This window comes from Pelobates fuscus, chromosome 7 (assembly GCF_036172605.1).
Source record: "Pelobates fuscus isolate aPelFus1 chromosome 7, aPelFus1.pri, whole genome shotgun sequence".
Taxonomy (NCBI): Eukaryota; Metazoa; Chordata; class Amphibia; order Anura; family Pelobatidae; genus Pelobates; species Pelobates fuscus.
In genome coordinates this window covers 139,801,393-139,822,028 of record NC_086323.1, presented here as the reverse complement: position 1 = coordinate 139,822,028, position 20,636 = coordinate 139,801,393, and the positions used below count along the sequence as shown (strand labels likewise).

General features: G+C 40.3%; 1 protein-coding gene across 1 annotated transcript in view; it reads left to right on the top strand.

The window, feature by feature from the left end:
• LOC134568265 (G-protein coupled receptor 22-like) overlaps window positions 1–19,324 on the top strand; it is a 322,348-nt gene extending 303,024 nt beyond the window's left edge. The window contains exon 3 of the mRNA XM_063426711.1: window positions 17,417–19,324. Coding sequence (XP_063282781.1) covers window positions 17,470–18,762 — 1,293 coding nt within the window. The 5' untranslated portion in view covers window positions 17,417–17,469 and the 3' untranslated portion in view covers window positions 18,763–19,324. The remainder of the gene's footprint in view (window positions 1–17,416) is intronic.
• The last annotated feature ends 1,312 nt before the right edge of the window (window positions 19,325–20,636 follow it).

Sequence of the window (20,636 nt, the reverse complement as noted above, 5' to 3'; positions counted from 1 at the left end):
AATGGTTTTTTAATTTGTATATATTTTTTGACTGCCTGGAATTATTCCCAGGGATATACACATACGTACCACTAATCCGTGCCCATTCAACCTCCATGTGTCTGTTCACTGAACCAGAGGGCACTTAAGTTGTCTCTTTCAATTTGCAGAAAAATAGTGCTGAATGATTTCTGAAAATGTAGATGTTTAATGCAGAGATTCCTTCTAGTTCTGCAACAAGGTACAGACAATTGTAAAACTCCAAATGCTCCAAGCTAAAACCTACCCTCCAATCCAATGGGTCTATAAAGAAACCAAGAATGTCAGAGAATTATCAAGAAAAGCCCAATTGTTAGTAATTTGGCTCTATTTTTTTGTTTGTCTGTTTGTTTGTTTTTGTTTGTTTGTTTTTTACAGTTGTCTTCACAGTTATTCAAAATTTCATACCTCCCAACATTTTCTAAATGACAAAGAGGGACATTTTCCTTTTAGTAGTGTGAGTGTGGCAAGGAAAATTCTGAAAAATGTTATATGATTTACTGATAACAATTTATCCATCAAAAATATAAATCAGAACAAGAATAATGTATCTTATTAACAAAGACTATATCTGTATCTTATTAACAAACACTATATCTGTGTATTTAAAGACACGTTACTGGGAGTTTTATTGCTGTGGAACACATATGGACCTCCTAGAAAAGAGGCACATTAGGATAGAAAAGAATGACAGAGGGATTTAGGCCCCAAAAGGGACCGTCCCTCCTAAATAGAAACACTTGAGAGGTATTCACTTTTATGTTTGGTGCAAAAAAATCTTTTTACATAAATAAACAAAAAAACCACAAGCTGTGCCTAAAGTTCAATTGGAAAATATTTAGAAATAATAATAATAACAAAGTATTTAACCAGGAAAGGTACGTTCAGATTACTTTTCACGTATATCCTGGGGTAAGCTATTTTTGTCTCAACTGTGCAATTCAGTTTTTTTGTCCACTCTATATCCAATTTATGAGTTTGTGCTCCGACCCAAGAGTTTCCTTTTCCTTTTATTGCTTAGATAAAATACTCTTTTGTGAACTCAGAATATGGGTCAGTACACATTCACAATCTGCTCATGTAAATGGAACATAGGTATATTAGCTGAGCAAGAGCGACCACAGATTCAAACATGCTTGTAAACTTCTCAAATCATGCTCCATTCCCAGATAATGGATCTCATACTAGTTACTGTGTAAATTATTTATGGTTCTTGAATCATAAATCAGAAAGGCTACCTGTGTATCTCAGTGCACCCTCAAACATGCAATTTCTTATTTGTATTTCTGTTTGAGAATAAATGAATGAAGCCCAACATAAGACTATACTAGATTGTAATACTGCTTCTGGTTCTGGTTTAATCAAATATTGGCCTGCCATAAGCCTGTCATTTTTTGGCTTTTTTGTTTTAGGACAGATGCATGACGCACACTTACCGGCCACAATAGATGGATACCCCTGCTTCAGCACAGTCACCTGCTTGAGCACAGATGGCTATAGTCCACATAAGCATTAGTTTGCCTATTATTTGGACTTGTTTGAGTACCCCTGTTTTTGTACATGTGAATTCAACACCCAATTGCTAGCAAGTGTGATCTGTTAGCACTAAACGTTTTATTTATTTATGTTGTAATGTACATCAATATAATGCGTATACACTGATCAGCCACAACATTAAAGCCACTGGCAGGTGAATTGAATTACATTGATTATATCATTACAATGGCACATGTCAAGGGGTGGGATATATTAGGCAGTAAGCGAGCAGTCAGTTCTTGAATTTCATGTGTTAGAAAATGGGCGAGTGAAAAGATCTGAGTGACTTTGACAAAGGCCAAATAGTGATGGCTGGATGACTGAGTCAGAGCGTCTCCAAACGGCAAGTCTTGTAGGATGTTCCTGGTATGCAGTGGTTAGTGTCTACCAATTGTTCATGGAAGGACAACCAGTGATCCAGCGTCGATCACTGGCTCTCATGACTCATTGATGCACAGTGGGAGTGAAGGCTAGCCCATATGGTCTGACCATACAAAAGATCCACTGTAGCTCAAATTGCTGAAAAACTTAATGCTGGCCATGATATAAAGGGGTCAGAACACAGAGTGCATCACAGTTTGCTGTGTATGGGGCAGCGTAGCCTCAGACCAGTCAGTGTGCCCATGATGAAACCTGTTCACCGTGGAAAGCACCATCAATGGGAACATGAACATTCTCTTCAATGGGGACCATGGAGAAGGTTGCTTGGTCTGATGAATCATGTTTTCTTTTAGATCAGGTGGATGGCCAAGTGCATGAGCGTCGTTTACCTGGGGAAAAGATGGCAAACGGATGCACTATGGGAGAAAAGCAGGCCAGTGGAGGCAGTGTAATGCTTTGGCCATTGTTCTGCTGGGAAACCTTGGATCCTGTCATTCATGTTACTTTTGCATGTACTACCTACCCAGGTATTGTTGCAGACAACATACACCCCTTCATGGCAATGGTGGTCCCTAATGGCCTCTATCAGCAGGATAATGCACCTTGCCACACTGCAAAAATTGTTCAGGAATGGTTGGAGGAACATGACAAAGAGTTCAAGGTTTTGACTTGGCCTCTAAATCCCCTGATCTCAATCCGGTTGATCATATGTGGGATGTTCTGGAATAGAAAATCCAATCCACGGAGGCCACACCTCACAATTTGCAGGACTTAAAAGACCTGCTGCTAATGTGTTGGTGTCAGATATCACAGGACACGTTCAGAGGTGGAGTCCATGCCTTGACGCATCAAAGCTATCTTGGCAGCACGAGGGGGACCTACATGATATTAGGCAGGTGATTTTATTGTTGTGCATGATCAGTGTATATACGGTACATCAATGCTTTGATTTAAATTATTATTTTGTATAATTCCTTCCTCCGGCCTGTCTTGAAATCATCACTCTCAGTGAACGCAAGTCAGTGTCCCTACTTCTAAGCAGGGCATATCAGGCTCCTGCCAGCGGTGTTCCCAACAGCTAGACAGGCTGACAGCTGTCTGTAGAATACTCCTGAAACACAGCAGCTCACACTGGACAAAGAACAATTAAAGAGTAACAAAAACCCCAGCGGCTTTTGAACTCAATAGCTATGGCCATGACAGCTTTTCAAAATAGAATATATTAATATAAACTACAACATATCAAAAGTTGTATTATTTTGTGATTTATATTTTATTAGCAGTATAACATGCAAGCAAACACATTGAGATTTCTGACAAAGGAGAAAGTGCCCTTGAGCGCATAGAACTACCAATATAATCACGGAAAACGGGACGCAGGTATTAGAAATAAATGACAACTTGATATGCAATAGATCAAAATCCAAAGTAAAACACAATTTAAGCTCTGTAAGCAGTGTTGACACAACTGTTAAGAACAAAATTAAAGGGCAACTGTCACTTTCCAGGAGTTTTAATATCTCGTACCCCTGTATTTGTAAGGGATGAAAGGGATGAGAAATAAAAGTAACTGTACAAATCTACACCTTTTAATCCTGTATCTGGGCGCCTCCATCCTAACTCCCAGTCAATCATTTTTATAAGCACTGTCCTTTGCACCTGTCAGTCAGCTTAGAGACCACGCACAGTGAAGAGGGTAAATTAAACCATTGTTCTACTTCCCTCCTAATTTGCAATGTCTGCTTTTAATTATATTATTGTTTTATTATTATTATTTATATAGTGCCAGGAAATTCCGTAGCGCTGTACAATGTTATGATGTAATTTGCTAAAAATGTTCAATATTACATGGATATAGATATATGGTTATACACAAGTTATAACAGATTTTCAGCTATGTATTTCTAACACTATATTGTTCCTGTAAGCAGTTCTAACCAGAGAGCACCATTTATTTTAATTTTGCCTGGCACTCTATTTTTTGGAATCACATAATGAATTTTAACCCTCCTCGTGGAATTGTATGGAATCAACTGGTAACAGTTACTCCACAAAAGTATACACAAATGTATTACAAAAAGGAGAAACTCTCTAAATTGAAGCACACACACCCCAAGTGTATAAAAATAAAAATAACCTATAAAATTATATATATATAATAATATGCGTGAAATACAACCTGATTATAAATAATGAAAAACCTGAAAAAGAAAAATATATTATTTTATTTGTCTTTTTGAGGTATATTTTATTTTTTTTGTCAATCTCTTTTTTATTGAGGCATAAAATTATATGGGATACATAATAGAAGAAGGGAGACGTTAAAGTGACGTACATTACGGGTATAATACAGTGCAATTTACATCATCTCTGAATATCTCGTAGCCTCATTTTATAGTATAGAGAGTTATTCTTTGAAGTTTCGTGTAGTAGTAAAGAAAGGGATTATACATGAAAAAGATAACAAGTAACGATAGAACTTCGGTGATACTGTACATGCTAATGGGGTATGTATACGCTAAACATCGTTACCTCATATAGGCGATACATAAAAGCACACAAGGTACTCAAATAAAGTGAAGTAATAATTTGTTCATGCGTCTACTGAGTGAGTAATGCGGTTTAGACATTGGGGGGTATAACAAGAGTACCAGGCAGCCTGGCTCGGCTTTCCTAGGCAAGTGCATTAATTCACAGGCTAGTGGCGTTATTCTAATTAAATGTCATATGAGAAAAAATAAAAGCAGGCAGATCGCAATTGGTAAGTTAGACCTCGCGTAGTACATAATACCTAATAACAGTAAAAACAAGATGCATAAACATGTCTTAAACATGAACTGGCTAAGGAGGTAGCCACATTAAGGGTCGCCTTCATATCTTCGAGGCCTATTTGACTGCCATTAATACATATGCAGAATAAGACATTAAACAATATAATCCATTGCAACAGGTCAGTTTTCCGAAATATGCTGTGTCGTCAGGTCATGATAGTCCCTCTCAGCCTATTCCTCTTGGGGGCAGTTTGTGTACCTGCTGCAGCCGGGGGCCTCTGTCGCTGCAGGGGTATGTAGCAGCCGCCTGCCGGCCCCAGGTCATTGTAAAGGCCTGCATCTTCAATCCACCAACTTGATGTCTCAGCGTGGCCGGGTTGTCCCTTTGTCGGGCGCCGCGCGCCAGTGCTGTGGTGTCGCTGCGTCCAGGGGCCGCCTGTCTTCGGCCTGAGGCCTTAGTGGGTGCTCTTGCCCGGTTGCCATTGATCCCATCACCAGGATCGTGGGCCCAGGGATCTGCCGGAGCCTGTTCTCCCTGGGTGTATGGCAGGCTACGGAGGATTTCCTCCTGTTGAGCTCCCAGCTCAGATGAAGGGTAAGCGGTCACAGTGGCAGCGTCTTCCACGTGGCCGATGCGGCCTGTGGGTACATTAGAGCCTTGCGCTCGGTCTGTTTCCAGGCTGAGGGGTTGCTGGACGGTTCGGGTTGTCTGCTGATGCTCGGTCTCCGGCTGCAACGGTGGCTGTGGCTGTGCTGCACGGGATTCAATCCGGCGCCAGAACGCCGTACAGATTCTGTCGAAGGCTTCATTGAATCGTTTTTCCCATGCTGGAATCTGTGTGTTCTCCTCCTCAGTCGCCATTTTAGGTCGTTGTGGAGAAGTAACCTGGGGGGCTGGTAAGTCCTTTGTGCTTGTTAGTCGCTGGGCCCCCAGGTGGTACCGGGATAACCCCCTCCGGTCCAGGGGGGGGGGATCGGGTCGGTTCGGTTATGGCACTCAGACAGCGGGTGGCTGAGAGACCGGCCGTGTCTCCCCTCCATGTGGTCCGCCTGTCAGGTAGGCCGTAGTGTGTGTATTGGTCGCGGGTCGTGGACGGTGCTCCCCTGCCGCTTGTGAATGAGCCCCCTTCAGTGTGGGGTTCCGATTGTAGCTCTTGAGCCTCGGTTTAGCAGTCGTTGAGCTTCTTTTTTGCAGTTTTTGCAGTGGGTATATGAGGAGCTCCCCTCAAACACGTCCGTCGGCCATGTTAGCTAGGCCCGCCCCCTTTGAGGTATATTTTAGTGTTTCCTTTTTGTTATACATTTTTGCAGGGCCGCCACCAGAAATTTTGGGGCCCCTAACTCAGCTCAGGGTCTGGGCCCCCTGGGGCCCGCCTCCAAATACCGCCCACTGGGTCCACACACAGACACAAACGCACACACTGATACAAAAGGACACAGATACATACTAACAGACACACATACTGAAACAGACACGCATACAGGCATACATACTGACACACACATACTGAGACATACACACAGGCATACATAGTGACAGACAGACACATACTAACATACATACAGACACACATGCAAGAGGACATAAAGACACATCCATACATACAGACACCGACATACATACATACATACATACACACACACACACATTCATACATACAGACACTGACATCCATACACACATACATTCATAATGGCATACAGACATACACAGACATACATTCATAATGGCATACAGACATACACAGACATACATTCATAATGGCATACAGACATACATACAGGCTGACATACATGCATATATACAGACATACTGACAGACATACATGCATACAGAAATCCATACACACAGACCTATGTTCATAATGATATGCAGACATACATTCATACAGACATACATATATAATGACATACATATATACATACATAGACATACATGCATACAGACATACATGTATGCATACAGACATGCATGCAGTCAGACAGACATAGACATACACACAGACATCCATACACACATACACACAGACCTACGTTCATAATGATATGCAGACATACATTCATACAGACATACATATATACATATATAATGACATACAGACATACATATATACATACATAGACATACATGCATGTATGCATACAGACATACACACGTAGACAAACATGCATGCAGTCAGACAGACATAACATACACACAGACATACACACAGACATACATGCATACAGACATACATACAGACAGACATACATACATAGACATACACACAGACATACATACATACACACAGACATGCATGCATACAGACATACATAGACATACGGACAGACATACATGCATGCAGACAGACATACATGCATGCAGACAGACATACACATACATGCATCCAGACACACAGACATACATGCATACAGACAGACATACACGCATACAGACAGCCATGCATAGACATACATGCATACAGACATACACATACATGCATACAGACACACATATAGACATAGACATACACACAGATATACAGACAGACATACATACATAGACATACATGCATGCATACAGACAGACATACACAGACATACATGCATACAGACACACACAGACAGACATACATACGTACATACATGCATGCACACACACAGCTCATTTTCCAGCCACCCTCCTGTCTCTTACCTTTTCTTTGCAGGAGGGTGGCTGGGGATGATGGGAGTCGGCGCTGCTCCCTCTTCACTGCCTGGCTCTCCCTCTTCACGGCTGGGCGCGCGCGCTCCTCCCACGCGGAGTGAGCTGGGAGGAAGTGACCACTTCCTCCCAGCAGCACTTGCGGCTGCTTTTTTTTTTTTTTTTTTTAAGGGGCCCGGTCGCACTATACAACGGCCACAGCGCTGACCGGGCCCCTGAAGGAGGGGGCCCATCGGGTGACCCTAAGTGTGTGGGCCACCCGATGGGCCCCACACGTGGGGCCCGGGCGGCCGGGCCCCCCAGGGCCGCCGGGCCCGTAACAACTGTTATGGTTGTCACCCCCTGATGGCGGCCCTGCATTTTTGTATACTTTTGTGGATTTATATACACTGCTCAAAAAAAATAAAGGAAACACAAAATTAACACAACCTAGATCTGAATGAATTAAATATTCTTCTGAAATATTTTGTTCTTTACATAGTTGAATGTGCTGACAACAAAATCAGACAGAAATAAAAAAAATGGAAATCAAATTTTTCAACCCATGGAGGTCTGGATTTGGAGTCACACTCAAAATTAAAGTGGAAAAACACACTACAGGATGATCCAACTTTGATGTAATGTCCTTAAAACAAGTCAAAATGAGGCTCAGTAGTGTGTGTGGCCTCCACGTGCCTGTATGACCTCCCTACAACGCCTGTGCATTCTCCTGATGAGGTGGCGGATGGTCTCCTGAGGAATCTCCTCCCAGACCTGGACTAAAGCATCTGCCAACTCCTGCACAGTCTGTCTGGATGGAGCAAGACATGATGTCCCAGATGTGCTCAATTGGATTCAGGTCTGGGGAACTGGCGGGCCAGTCCATAGCATCAATGCCTTTGTCTTGCAGGAACTGCTGACACACTCCAGCCACATGAGGTCTAGCATTGTCTTGCATTAGGAGGAACCCAGGGCCAACCGCACCAGCATATGATCTCACAAGGGGTCTGAGGATCTAATCTCGTACCTCTGGCGAGCACATGGAGGGCTGTGCGGCCCCCTAAAGAAATGCCACCCCACACCATTACTGACCCACTGCCAAATGGTCATGCTGGAGGGTGTTGCAGGCAGCAGAAAGTTCTCCACGGCGTCTCCAGACTCTGTCACGTCTGTCACATGTGCTCAGTGTGAACCTGCTTTCATCTGTGAAGAGCACAGGGCGCAAGTGGCGAATTTGCCAATCTTGGTGTTCTCTGTCAAATGCCAAACGTCCTGCACGGTGTTGGGCTGTAAGCACAACCCCCACCTGTGGACGTCGGGCCCTCATACCACCCTCATGGAGTCTGTTTCTGACCGTTTGAGCAGACACATGCACATTTGTGGCCTGCTGGAGGTCATTTTGCAGGACTCTGGCAGTGCTCCTCCTGTTCCTCCCTGCACAAAGGCGGAGGTAGCGGTCCTGCTGCGGGGTTGTTGCCCTCCTACGGCCTCCTCCACGTCTCCTGATGTACTGGCCTGTCTCCTGGTAGCGCCTCCATGCTCTGGACACTACGCTGACAGACACAGCAAACCTTCTTGCCACAGCTCGCATTGATGTGCCATCCTGGATGAGCCACTTGTGTGGGTTGTAGACTCCGTCTCATGCTACCACTAGAGTGAAAGCACTGCCAGCATTCAAAAGTGACCAAAACATCAGCCAGGAAGCATAGGAACTGAGAAGTGGTCTGTGGTCACCACCTGCAGAACCACTCCTTTATTGGGGGTGTCTTGCTAATTGCCTATAATTTCCACCTGTTGTCTATCCTATTTGCACAACAGCATGTGAAATTGATTGTCACTCAGTGTTGCTTCCTAAGTTGACAGTTTGATTTCACAGAAATGTGGTTGACTTGGAGTTACATTGTGTTGTTTAAGTGTTCCCTTTATTTTTTTGAGCAGTGTATATGTTTCTGGGTGTTGGTGAGACACTTTTTAGGAGACTCTCGTTTATTTATATACTTATATAGTGGTATAATTTTTTGTCGGTAACAGTTACTGCTACAGGTTTAGTCCTCTTACCCACTTTTCTTATTGCAACACATGAACAAATCTCCCCCCCATTGACTAGCTTCTGGATTGCCAACAGCTAGGTCTATCTATTATTCAAGACAGTGATGACCTGTTCCTAAATCTTCAGATAATGTATTCTAGTCGAATGCTATGAAAATATTTTAATCGTCAATATTACCTTATAGAGGAAGTTGCTAAACAGTAAGTGAATTGCTAACAAAATAGAAAAAACAGATTACAATACTTGCCGTGGAAAAAATATTTAGCTCATTTGAGTAAAACCAAACGTGACTTTTTATGGCACGTTCTTTAGAACTCAGCCATCATATCACTGTTTAGTTAATAAATCCAAGCCAGTGACATGATGGACGTATTGAAGTCAGCAATCTTCTTGGAGTGACTAGACCCAGTAGCACTCGATTAGCACAAGTGATAGATTGCAGTCATAAGGAAGGATAAGATCCTAATAGAGAGACAGGCTTTTTATTAGACTTTAATGTACCAAGCAGGGAAAGACAGAAGCTTATCTGACTCCCTTCTGCCTTGTTATGCTTTCATTAATCCTCTGACTGTTTAAATAGAGATAAACTGAGAGGCCAGCTTTCTCTGTACAACTCCCGGTGACTGTAAAAATGGACTGATCTCGCAAGATAAAAACCCTTCTGAGATGGTCAGAAATGCCAAAACAAAATAAGGATTTGAAAGATCAAGCACAATCAATGCTGCCAAATGCCAAATCCAATAAAGCCTTATTGGATTTGGCATTTGGTAGTATTGATTTTTATCAATGGGACAGATATGTGTTAGAATTTCCATGGTGTGCCTTTTCCATGACCCCCCCAAAATTTAATTGGGACAATTCCGATTTCACTTTCTAGTCCCATCTTCACAATTCTAGTAATTTATGTTCCACACCAGGGAACTGATCCCATACAGTACGGGCACATGATTAGACTCACTCACACTGTGCTGGTGGTACAAACAGATTTCCATCCTTGCTTTATTCTACAGAGACATTCAACTTCTCCTGCAGTAGATCAGATGACTGTAGGATGCAGGTAATTTGTAAAACTGTAGTAAAATGTTTGACTACTTGCACTGGGGTGACACCTGGGCAGTCTGACACCATAACCACCACAGTGGTGCTTGGAGTACTCTTTAACACTGGCGTTTGTGATTTCTCAGTACTATGTGTGTACTGATCCCTTAAAAAAAACACTCCACGCGCATAACCGCTATTGCCTACTTTATTGGTTATGGAGTCAGAAGTGCCTTGGGAACCCTAGGTAAGCAAGTAGTCAAGCCGTTTTAGTACAGTTTCACTTCTTACCTGGTGTCTCTCTTCACTACAGCCGTCAGAGAGCCAGGAGCTCTGTGCAGGGCATAGCTCATTGGCTGAGAGCAATCAGGAGCGCTAACAGAATCCCCTAAGCAGGAGCATCCATCTTTTCTGTCTTTAGAGAGGAGACACGTAGCGATTTCCAGCAGATTCCAGATACGAAGTCAAACCATTAAAAAAAAAAAAAAAAATCTGACCACTTACAATGAGGCCCACAATTCTTCACCATCCTGTGGCAGTAATTTCATGATGGGAGCTGTAATCAACCAAAAAGTGAGGATTCAGACATCAATACACCAATCTAAAGATTGTCCGAATATTTGTGTGTGCAAATCCCTTTTACACTGTGTTTGTGTTTTGTATGATTTTTTTTTTTAGAATTTGTGGAGTTATTTAACATTTTGCAGAAATTTTGGAAAAAAACAGAAGATACAGACAAAACAGAATGAATGCCATAACAACATTTTAGAACGTTAATGAACCAACAGTAGACAGTTGAAAGAGCTTTGTTTGGGGTACATTAAGACAATTAGCGTAACAGAACTGATTCAAAGTCTATTCAATGGAGACACAGTGTTAATTTAAATATCTACAAGCGATCAGTAGATAATAGAGTGTTCTGAACTGACATAAGATCATATAAAAGGCAGGAGAGGTAAAATCAGTAGAGAATATAAGGAAACTGGATCCTTCTCCATGATAAATAATTGAGACAAAAACAGCCAGAACTATAATATCAACTAAAATAATTATAATCAGAAGAAGAAAGTTTAGTACTAAGTTAGGATAACCTTTTCCTATAAAGGTTGGGGAATGGAAAGGGAAGAGGATCATGGGGGAGGGGAGAAAAATAGATAAGGTAAAAATAATGAGAAGCATGTGCTTAACTGAAAATCATAAAATTGAAAAGTAGGAGGTATTAAAAAGTATTCACAGACAGGGCTGCCATCAGAAATGTTGGGGCCCCTGACACGGCTCAAGGTCTAGGCCCCCCCGGGCCCACCCACAGGTCCGCCCCTGAGTCCGCTCACAAGGATGCAGAGTGCGTGTGTAAAGTGGATGCGATGTGTGTGTAATGGATGCAGTGTACATTTGTGTAATGTATGAGGTGTATATTAGATGCAGAGTGTGTAGTGGATGTAGTGTGTGTAGTGACTGTGTGGTGTATGTTTGTGTAGTGGTTATAGTGTCTTTATATTGACTGCACAGTGTGTGTTTGTGTAGTGGTTTAAGTGTGTATAATGACTACAGAGTTTATGTTTATGTAAAAACGTAGTGTGTGTTTGTGTAAGAATGTGTGTTTGTGTATTGTGTGTAGTGACGGCAAAGTGTGTGTCTGTGTAAGATGTAATGTGTGTAGTGACTGCAGAGTGTGTATTTGTGTAAAGAAGTAGCGTGTGTCATGAAAGCAGAGTGTGTTTGTGTAAGGGTGTTGTGTGTGTAGTGACTGCAGAATGTGTCTTTGTGTAAGGCTGTAGTGTGTGTAAATGTTGTAGTATAGTGTAAAGTGTGTGTAAATGTTAATGTATAGTGTGTAAATGTATGGGGCTGCATATTGTGGGGGGGGGGGGGGGAAAGTCTACAGTATTTGTTTGTTTTTTTCTTCCATTATATGTAATAAATGTTATCCCCCAATCCCTGCGTCTTACCTGTGTCCAGGGAGTCCAGCACATTCAAAATATGTTTCCCAGCTGCTAGCGAGACTTAGACAGAGCAGAGCAGCTGGGAAGTATATTTCGAATGTGCTGGGCCCCCTGCAGAATAGGGGGGCCGCAGTGCATATATATATATGGCGTTAATCGCGCTATATATCTGCACATAGGCAATGTGGGGCTCGGGACACCCTGATCAGTCCGGGCTCCCCAGGACAGTCGTGCACATGACAACCGTCATGGTTGTCATGCCCTAATGGCGGCCAGGTTCACAGATCCCAGATTTATTAAACGTGTATAAAACGATTGGGTAGATTGTTGATAACTAAATATCATAGTAAATAAGTGGGTTTTTCATTAAGGAATGCCACGTTTCGGAAGAAGATAAATTGGAACCATTCTCCAAATTACTTTATTTGAGCTGGGCTGTTTGGTTTTAAATTTTTAATTTCGTAGTTCCATTCCCAAAAATTCACCATTTGGAGAATAACTTTGTATATTATTAATATTTTAAAAGTTATAATCACATATTTTGAACAACTGATTGTCTTTCTGGCATTGTACGAGTAAAGAATACACACAGATTTAATACTTCTGCCACACATAGTGCTCAGGAAAAAGATTTATCAGCAAAGTAAAAAAAAAAAACAGCTTGGAAAAAGCGTATTTGGTTAATACAGTAATTAGGGGAATAGCTCGTTTGGGTAGTGCTCCAAAAACCTGATAATCACATTCTTCAATTCTGCAGGTTGATCTTAGCTTTTTTATATATATAAATAAATAATAATTAAAAAAAACAGGTCCTGCACTCAAACTCCCACTACTCTTGGGCAGCAGCAAAGACCACAGTACACATCAGCCCCAATACATGCAGTAATAACCAAAGAAACAAAAACGTTACCTGCCCTATTCCCAAATCCCTATGCATATTTAAACAAATGGAGATTATTTAGTTACTCCAATGGCCATGAGAGGGAATACCCACCTGCCACGTCAAGGCAAACCTCTCAGATGGGTCCTACACTAACCTTTCACCTTGCTTCCTTGAGCTTCTGGCAAAGATATCTCTAATGAGACAGAGAGGCATTCCCTGGAGGCATTTTTCCAAGACGAATTGAAAGCTACTCCACCTGCAAGAATTAGGGGCCTCATAGACAACTATTACAAAAGACTGAATTTATTGATGCTAAAGGGGGCAATACATTAAGAGCTAACTGTGTGCAGATTAACTGTATTAAGAGCTACCTGTATGCAGATTTTTGAATAGGGTCCATTTCATTTTTTTCTTTGTTGCCATGTTTTGTTTTATGATTGTGCCATTCTGTTATAACCTGCAGTTTAATATGAATCCCATAAGAAATAGAAGAAATGTGTTTTGCCTGCTCACTCATGTTTTCTTTAAAAAATGGTACACATATTACCAATTCTCCAAGGGTATGCCAACTTTTGACCACAACTTTATATATATATATATATATATATATATATATATATATATATATATATATATATATATATATATTGATCTATTTATTTTTAAATAGCCTTTATGCCCCAGGGCATGATTGCAAACTAGAGGGGAAAAAAACCTTAATGTGCTCTTCGTGTTAAAACAATATACATGATAAATGTTTTTAATCATAGACTATAAACAGCCTTTGAACAGTTTCATCAGTGAATTGTTCCCCTTTCTGGCATCTAAGAGTAAAACAAAACGCACCGATCTAATTTTTGCCCCCTAATTTTTTTTGTCAAAAGATCAATTGACAAAGATTCTTAACTAGGACTACACCCCGGAGCTCTGGGACGTTGATGAGCTATGTATTATGTGCTAACATGTACTATCCCACTGCAAAGGCTTCAGCTTTAAATAAACATCTGGCAATTAATCTTGTTCCCAATTCTTAATCATCAATACGCATCGTGAGTCGCAGCATTGCAATCACTCATACAGCCAGAGAGAGATGACTCACTCCGAGCTGGTGTGCGGAGGAATCCCGCGTGAGAAGTATTTAGTTTTCATTCATCTGCCGTTTCTGCTGAATTCACAATGCAGAACATGTTCTAAATTCCAGACCGGCACTAGCTAATTAGCAAATCGAGTGACAGAGCACATAGGATCCTCAGTGCTGAGCCCTTTATAAATTACCCTCTCAAACCTTTCGCTATGTGTGTAGCTGATAACTTTGTACAGCTGCTGAAAGTGGATGTGCTCAGCAAATTAGCACCAGCTTGAATCACCATCAAAATAAATACATTTTGTAGCTTTTATCAACGTCGGTCATCAAAAAAAGATATTATTATATTATTAAAGGGACACTATAGTCACCAGAACAACTAAAGCTTATTAAATTTGTTCTGGTGAGTAGAATCATTACCTTCAGGCTTTTTGCTGTAAGCACTGTCTTTTCAGAGAAAATGCAGTGTTTACATTATAGCCTAGTGATAACTTCACTGGCCACTCCTCAGATGGCTGCTAGAGATCCTTCCTGGGTCATGGCTGCCTAAAATGCATCCAAACATTCAGTGTCTCCTCCCTCTGCATGCAGACACTGAACTTTCCTCATAGAGATTCATTGATTCAATTTGTCTCTATGAGGAGATGCTGATTGGCCAGGGCTGTGTTTGAATTGTGCTGGCTCTGCCCCTGATCTGCCTCTTTGTCAGTCTCAGCCAATCCTGATGTCAGCAGGCAGTGGGCAGGTCAAAAGGAAACAGGGACAAAGCCAGCAGCTTCAGGCTTGAATACAAGTAAGATTTTACTATATTTAGGGATGCATGTGGGGACCAGGGGGGCTAGATGGTGGTTTTAACCCTACAGGGTTAGGAATACATGTTTCTGTTCCTGACCCTATAGTGCTCCTTTAAATATTTTTAAACAGTAAGTCAAAGATCACAGCTGTACACAAAATGGGGTTTCATTCACTAAACTTTGAAGTGTAATACATTGAAAACCCAATTGCAAAATGTTGGTAAAGGCAAACTATAATCACCAAGACAACTTTAGCTTTATGAATTCGTTTTTCTGTATAGATCATGCCTCTGAAGTTTCATTGGTCAATTATCTGGCATTTTGGAGTTAAATCACTTTGTGTCTGTTTATGCAGCCCTAGCCACACCTCTCCTGACTCTGACTGACACAGCCTGCATGAAAACATAATGGTTTCATTTTCAATCAGATGTAACTTACTTTAAAAGATTGTATCTCTTGCTCTGTAAATTGAACTTTAATTACATACAGGAGGCTCCTGCAGGTACTAGCAAGTTATAAGCAGTGCAAGAGATAAGAAATTAAACTGAAATTGCAGAAGTGTAAACATTAGATGACTCTTTACAGGAAGTGTTTATGAAGGCTGTGCAAATCACATGCTGAGAGATGTGACTAGAGTTGTACAAACAAAGTGATTTAACTCCTAAATGGCAGAGAATTGAGCAGTGAGACTGCACTGGCACGATCTATACACCAAAACTGCTTTATTAAACTAATGTTGTTTTGGTGACTATAGTTTCCCTTTAATAATAGCTGATTTTGAAAAATACTCCAACTTAGATATAATCACAACGAATTCAGTGAATTATCCTCAAAGTCCTTTACTACTAGTTTGTACTTGTGGATTTATTTTGATTACGCTGGAATTTCAATGAAATTGAATCTAAATTGAAAAGTGTCAGGTTCTCTTTAATTGAATACTGTGAACAGTTTATAGGTGTTGCAAGCCTTTTTGATTGCTTATAAGTACTCCATCCTAGTGATTAAAGTGTTTGTCCTTGAAGATTAGTTTGTGCACAAAAACCTGGGTTTAAGAATAAAGCGGCTGCATTAATCATACTCTAATTAATTTTTACCCACCTACTCACTAATCTTACATTAAATACAAACTCATTATGAATTTGCCAAAACCCAGACTATGCTCATAGCAGAATATATTCATTAAATAAATTATTCATGTCAGAACAGTGCCAGATTTACATCACGAGTGCCTGTGTTATCAAATTCTCAAGCGACCCCCAATCCCCTCTTCCAAACTAATTTTAAAAAGTACTTGGACTTTTAAATAAGATAGAAATTGTTTTATATACACATACATTAAGAGTGAGTGTATGTGCATAGTATGTGCATGTGTATTAGCGGGTGTAAATGTCTGAGTGCATGTCCGTCTGTATGTATTTCTAAGTATGTGTGTCAGTTTGTGTATTGTGTTTGCAGCAGTGTGTGTGTGTAAAAGTGTTCGTAGTAGCAGTATGTATTAATACGACTTTAAAAATAAAATAAAATAAATTAAAGGAGCTATCTTATTGCTCCCCAATGCTGGCCATAACCCACAAACACATATAGGCACTAAATCAACTTTAGTTTAATAAAGTAGTTTTTGTGTAAAGATCTTGCCCCATCCAGTCAAACTGCTCAATTGCCTATGGTATCCCTTTAATTATAAGCCAAAAATTTAATAAAAAGGAAAACAAGGAGAAAGTGAATGGGACTACCACTTACATAATATAGCCCTATTCATATTAAGTGCTTAGTCTATAGAATGTACTGAAAAAGAATGCGTTTGCCATAGTGATCAATCCCAACAAAGCTTTCGGTTCTTGTGTTTATACACTGTTTAAAGGAATACTATAGTGTAAGGAATACAAAGTTTGGGGTTAAACCATTGGTTAATGGCTTAACCACTTCTGGTAAGATAATGCCTGGGACCTCCTAACACCATAACAACTACAATGGAGGATTTTTTAATAGTGTCCTTTATTACAGACTGATACACAATTGCTGTGTGTATAACAATGCATACTTGGAAACTGACAATGTCGTCTATCCCTTTTAGAAAAAACTGCATTTTTGTTGCACTTTGAACTTATTGCAATTTAATTCCACTTTCCACCTGAAATATCTAAGAAACTGTTATAACATAGATCAGGTATATTTACAAGGATGCAATTTGTGTATATTGCCAGAAGTCATCATTTGCATGCTAACCTGTTTTCTTTGTATGTTTTTTTTTTTTAGGGAGAACCACAGAAGATATTCCTCATTTGTAGGACTATGCAGACAACCCCAGGATGGTGTCAGCCAAGGAGACAGATATGTACGACGCCATCTTGGAAACTAATGATGGATCCAGCTCTGATGCTGGTTGGTACTTCCCCTACCCATTGGGCTTCCAGGTTTCCCTTGCTAGCTTCCTCATGTTGGAGATTGTTCTGGGCTTTAGCAGCAACCTGACAGTACTTGTTCTCTACTGCATGCAGTCAAATCTGGTGGACTCGGTCAGCAACATGGTGACAATGAACCTCCATATTCTGGATATTATTATCTGTGTCATCTGTGTGCCTTTGACCATAGTCATCATACTCATCCCACTAGAGCAAAACATAGCTCTGGTGTGCTGCTTCCATGAGGCGTGTGTGACATTCAGCAGCATCGCAACAGCCATCAATGTCCTGGTCATCAGTTTGGATAGGTATGATATCTCAGTTAGACCCGCCAACCGAGTCCTTACCCCTAGCAGAATGATGCTGCTTTTGTCCTGTGTCTGGTTTGTCTCTCTCATGGTTTTCTTCATACCATTCTTTGAGGTGGAGTTTTTTGGTGACCCTGATAACATGGCTACGTGGCAAAACCGGACGTTGCTCTGTGTCAGCGTGAATGAGTATCATACAGAACTGGGGATGTACTACCATCTTGTTATCCAGATTCCCATCTTCTTTGCAGCTGTGGCCGTTATGCTAGTCACCTATTCGAAAATCCTCCAAGCTCTCAACATAAAGATTGGAAACCATTTTAAAAGAAGCCAACGGCGGAAAACCAAGAAAAGGAAGAAAAGGAAAGCATCCGATCAAAGCAATATGGCAGAGACCAAAAGATTGGCACCTCCGGCGGTGGTTCAGAACCCCCCTATGAGGGTACAGGCCTCCGTCTCTGTTATTATTGCATTGAGAAGGGCTGTGAAACGACACAGGGACCGTAGAGAGCGCCAGAAACGTGTCTTTAGGATGTCTCTCATTATCATCACCACCTTTTTGCTTTGCTGGGCTCCTATATCCATTGTGAACCTTCTTATTCTTTGCGTTGGGCCCAGTGACCTATTGGTGAAAATGCGCATCTGTTTCATCACCATGGCCTACGGCACAACAATCTTCCACCCTCTCCTGTACGCATTCACTCGTCAGAAGTTACGCAATGTTCTAAAGAACAAGATGAAGAAAAGGGTAGTATCGGTTTTGCAGGTAGATCCTGCACCTGGGGGTACTGTCATACACAACTCTTGGATTGAGCCAAAAAAGGCCAGGAAGACAAAGTTGGAATGCAGTGATGGGACAGACAGATGCCTTACAGATGCTGTGAAAGAATGATCATATAATGTCATGAATTACAGTTTATAGACACTTAATATGGCAGAGAAATAATTTTTGATTTTTGTGCACAATTTTTAAAAAGAGAGTCTAAATATTTGTAAGCTACAAGCATAAAGGGACAATATACAACATTGGTTATACTAATAAAATATAACCTTATTCTACTTAGAGTCCTCTGCCATTTTACCTCTACAGCCTGACATGGCACCTATCGACTCATCCCATCCGGAACATGGATGGCCAGTCTGACGAATACAGGGCCCTTTGTACAGGCCCCGATACAGTAAAAAATGTGTCATTTGACTTGACTGATCATCTGAACTACAAGCATTTCAGAGGAATCACATAGTATAAACCATGCACTGAAGATTCAAACAGTTTATAAATACCATGAAGCCATTCCACAGACCATGGGTTCTGATAATCACCTTTAAAAATAATCACCCATTAATTGGGGAGAGAAAGACGGAAGTGAAAAAAAAAAACTAGGACAATCTAGCGAAACCTGTATTTTTATACAATTCTACGAAATCATTTTAATTCCTGATTACAGCCATGAGTTGTATAATTGGGATTGTGAAGAAAATTAAATGAATATCATTTTTCTTTTTAGAAAAAATAAATTACAATAAAATATAGTGTGTTTGCTAAATATTCAGCTTGGCTTCAAACTTCGTAGAGATATTTTAGTAAACGTTTGTTAGGTTTGCACATATTTTATTTCAAATCCTAACCTTTATTGTATTCTTCCACTTTTTTAACAATTAAATACAAACCTACATGCATAAGCTTCCATTATATTGAGCCTGAATATAGATTAACTGCTGCTGCATTGCACACCCTTTGATACAACGTGGGAAAGTCTGTTTGAAAGAAGAAAAAAAGAAAGTTTCAATGTCAGCGGGAAAGGGTGTGAATGATTTACTGTCATTATATGTTTCACGGATGTATTGAAAAATTGTGATATTGGTCATTTCATTGAAGCACAAGCGAATGACCATTATTTGGCAATACAGCATCACAGGGACATCATCAGCGAAAAAAAAAAACAATGCAAATTGACTTGCTCTTATGAAGACGCAAAATGATCACAGCCTACCGCTGTGTCCTGTTGGAGCCCAAAAAAGCATTGGACAGATAATTTTGCCGGTGTTCACTGAATAATTTTATCATGTTGTAATCATGTTCATAAAAGTCTCAAATTTATGAGACTGTGTGGGTCTCATAAAAATTATAGGACATGGCCATAACTGTTAGCAATTAGTCATATTTTTGTGTTAACGTTTTTTTAAAAAAAAAGTATAAAAATAAAAGAGAGCAAGACATTATGGAAACAGAGAGACCTGTTGCCAACAGAGCTTACAATTTCATGTATTCTGTGTTGTCACCATGGAAAGATTAAACAAATAAGGAGACTGAATAGACTAAAATATTTATTTAAGATTTTAGCAAGAACGTATGTGACTAAATAAATGTCGTTTTTTTGGTTTGTTTTTTAAAAGGACAGAAGTACCTTCTTTGTCCCGAATTGTATTAGATGAAACATGGTCATGGTGCTATTATATCACTTTATTCAACAGACGTAATAGCTTAATATAGAGGAAGAAGGGCCATTATTGCTGAAGGATTGGCCATGCGTATCGTAAAACTGGTAGAAATGCTGATCTGATTAAAAAAGTTTTTTTAAAAACCATTCTCTTTGGTTTATGTACAGAACAGGGCGATAGACAGTTTGTATCTACATGAAATACAGGCTAAATGGACTTTGTTAAAACAGTTAAAAGATTATGTATTTGGCATTCACTCCTCTTTGGAACACACAGTTATTTAAAGTACCAAGCATAATAGTACATTAACGTTTTTAATGATAT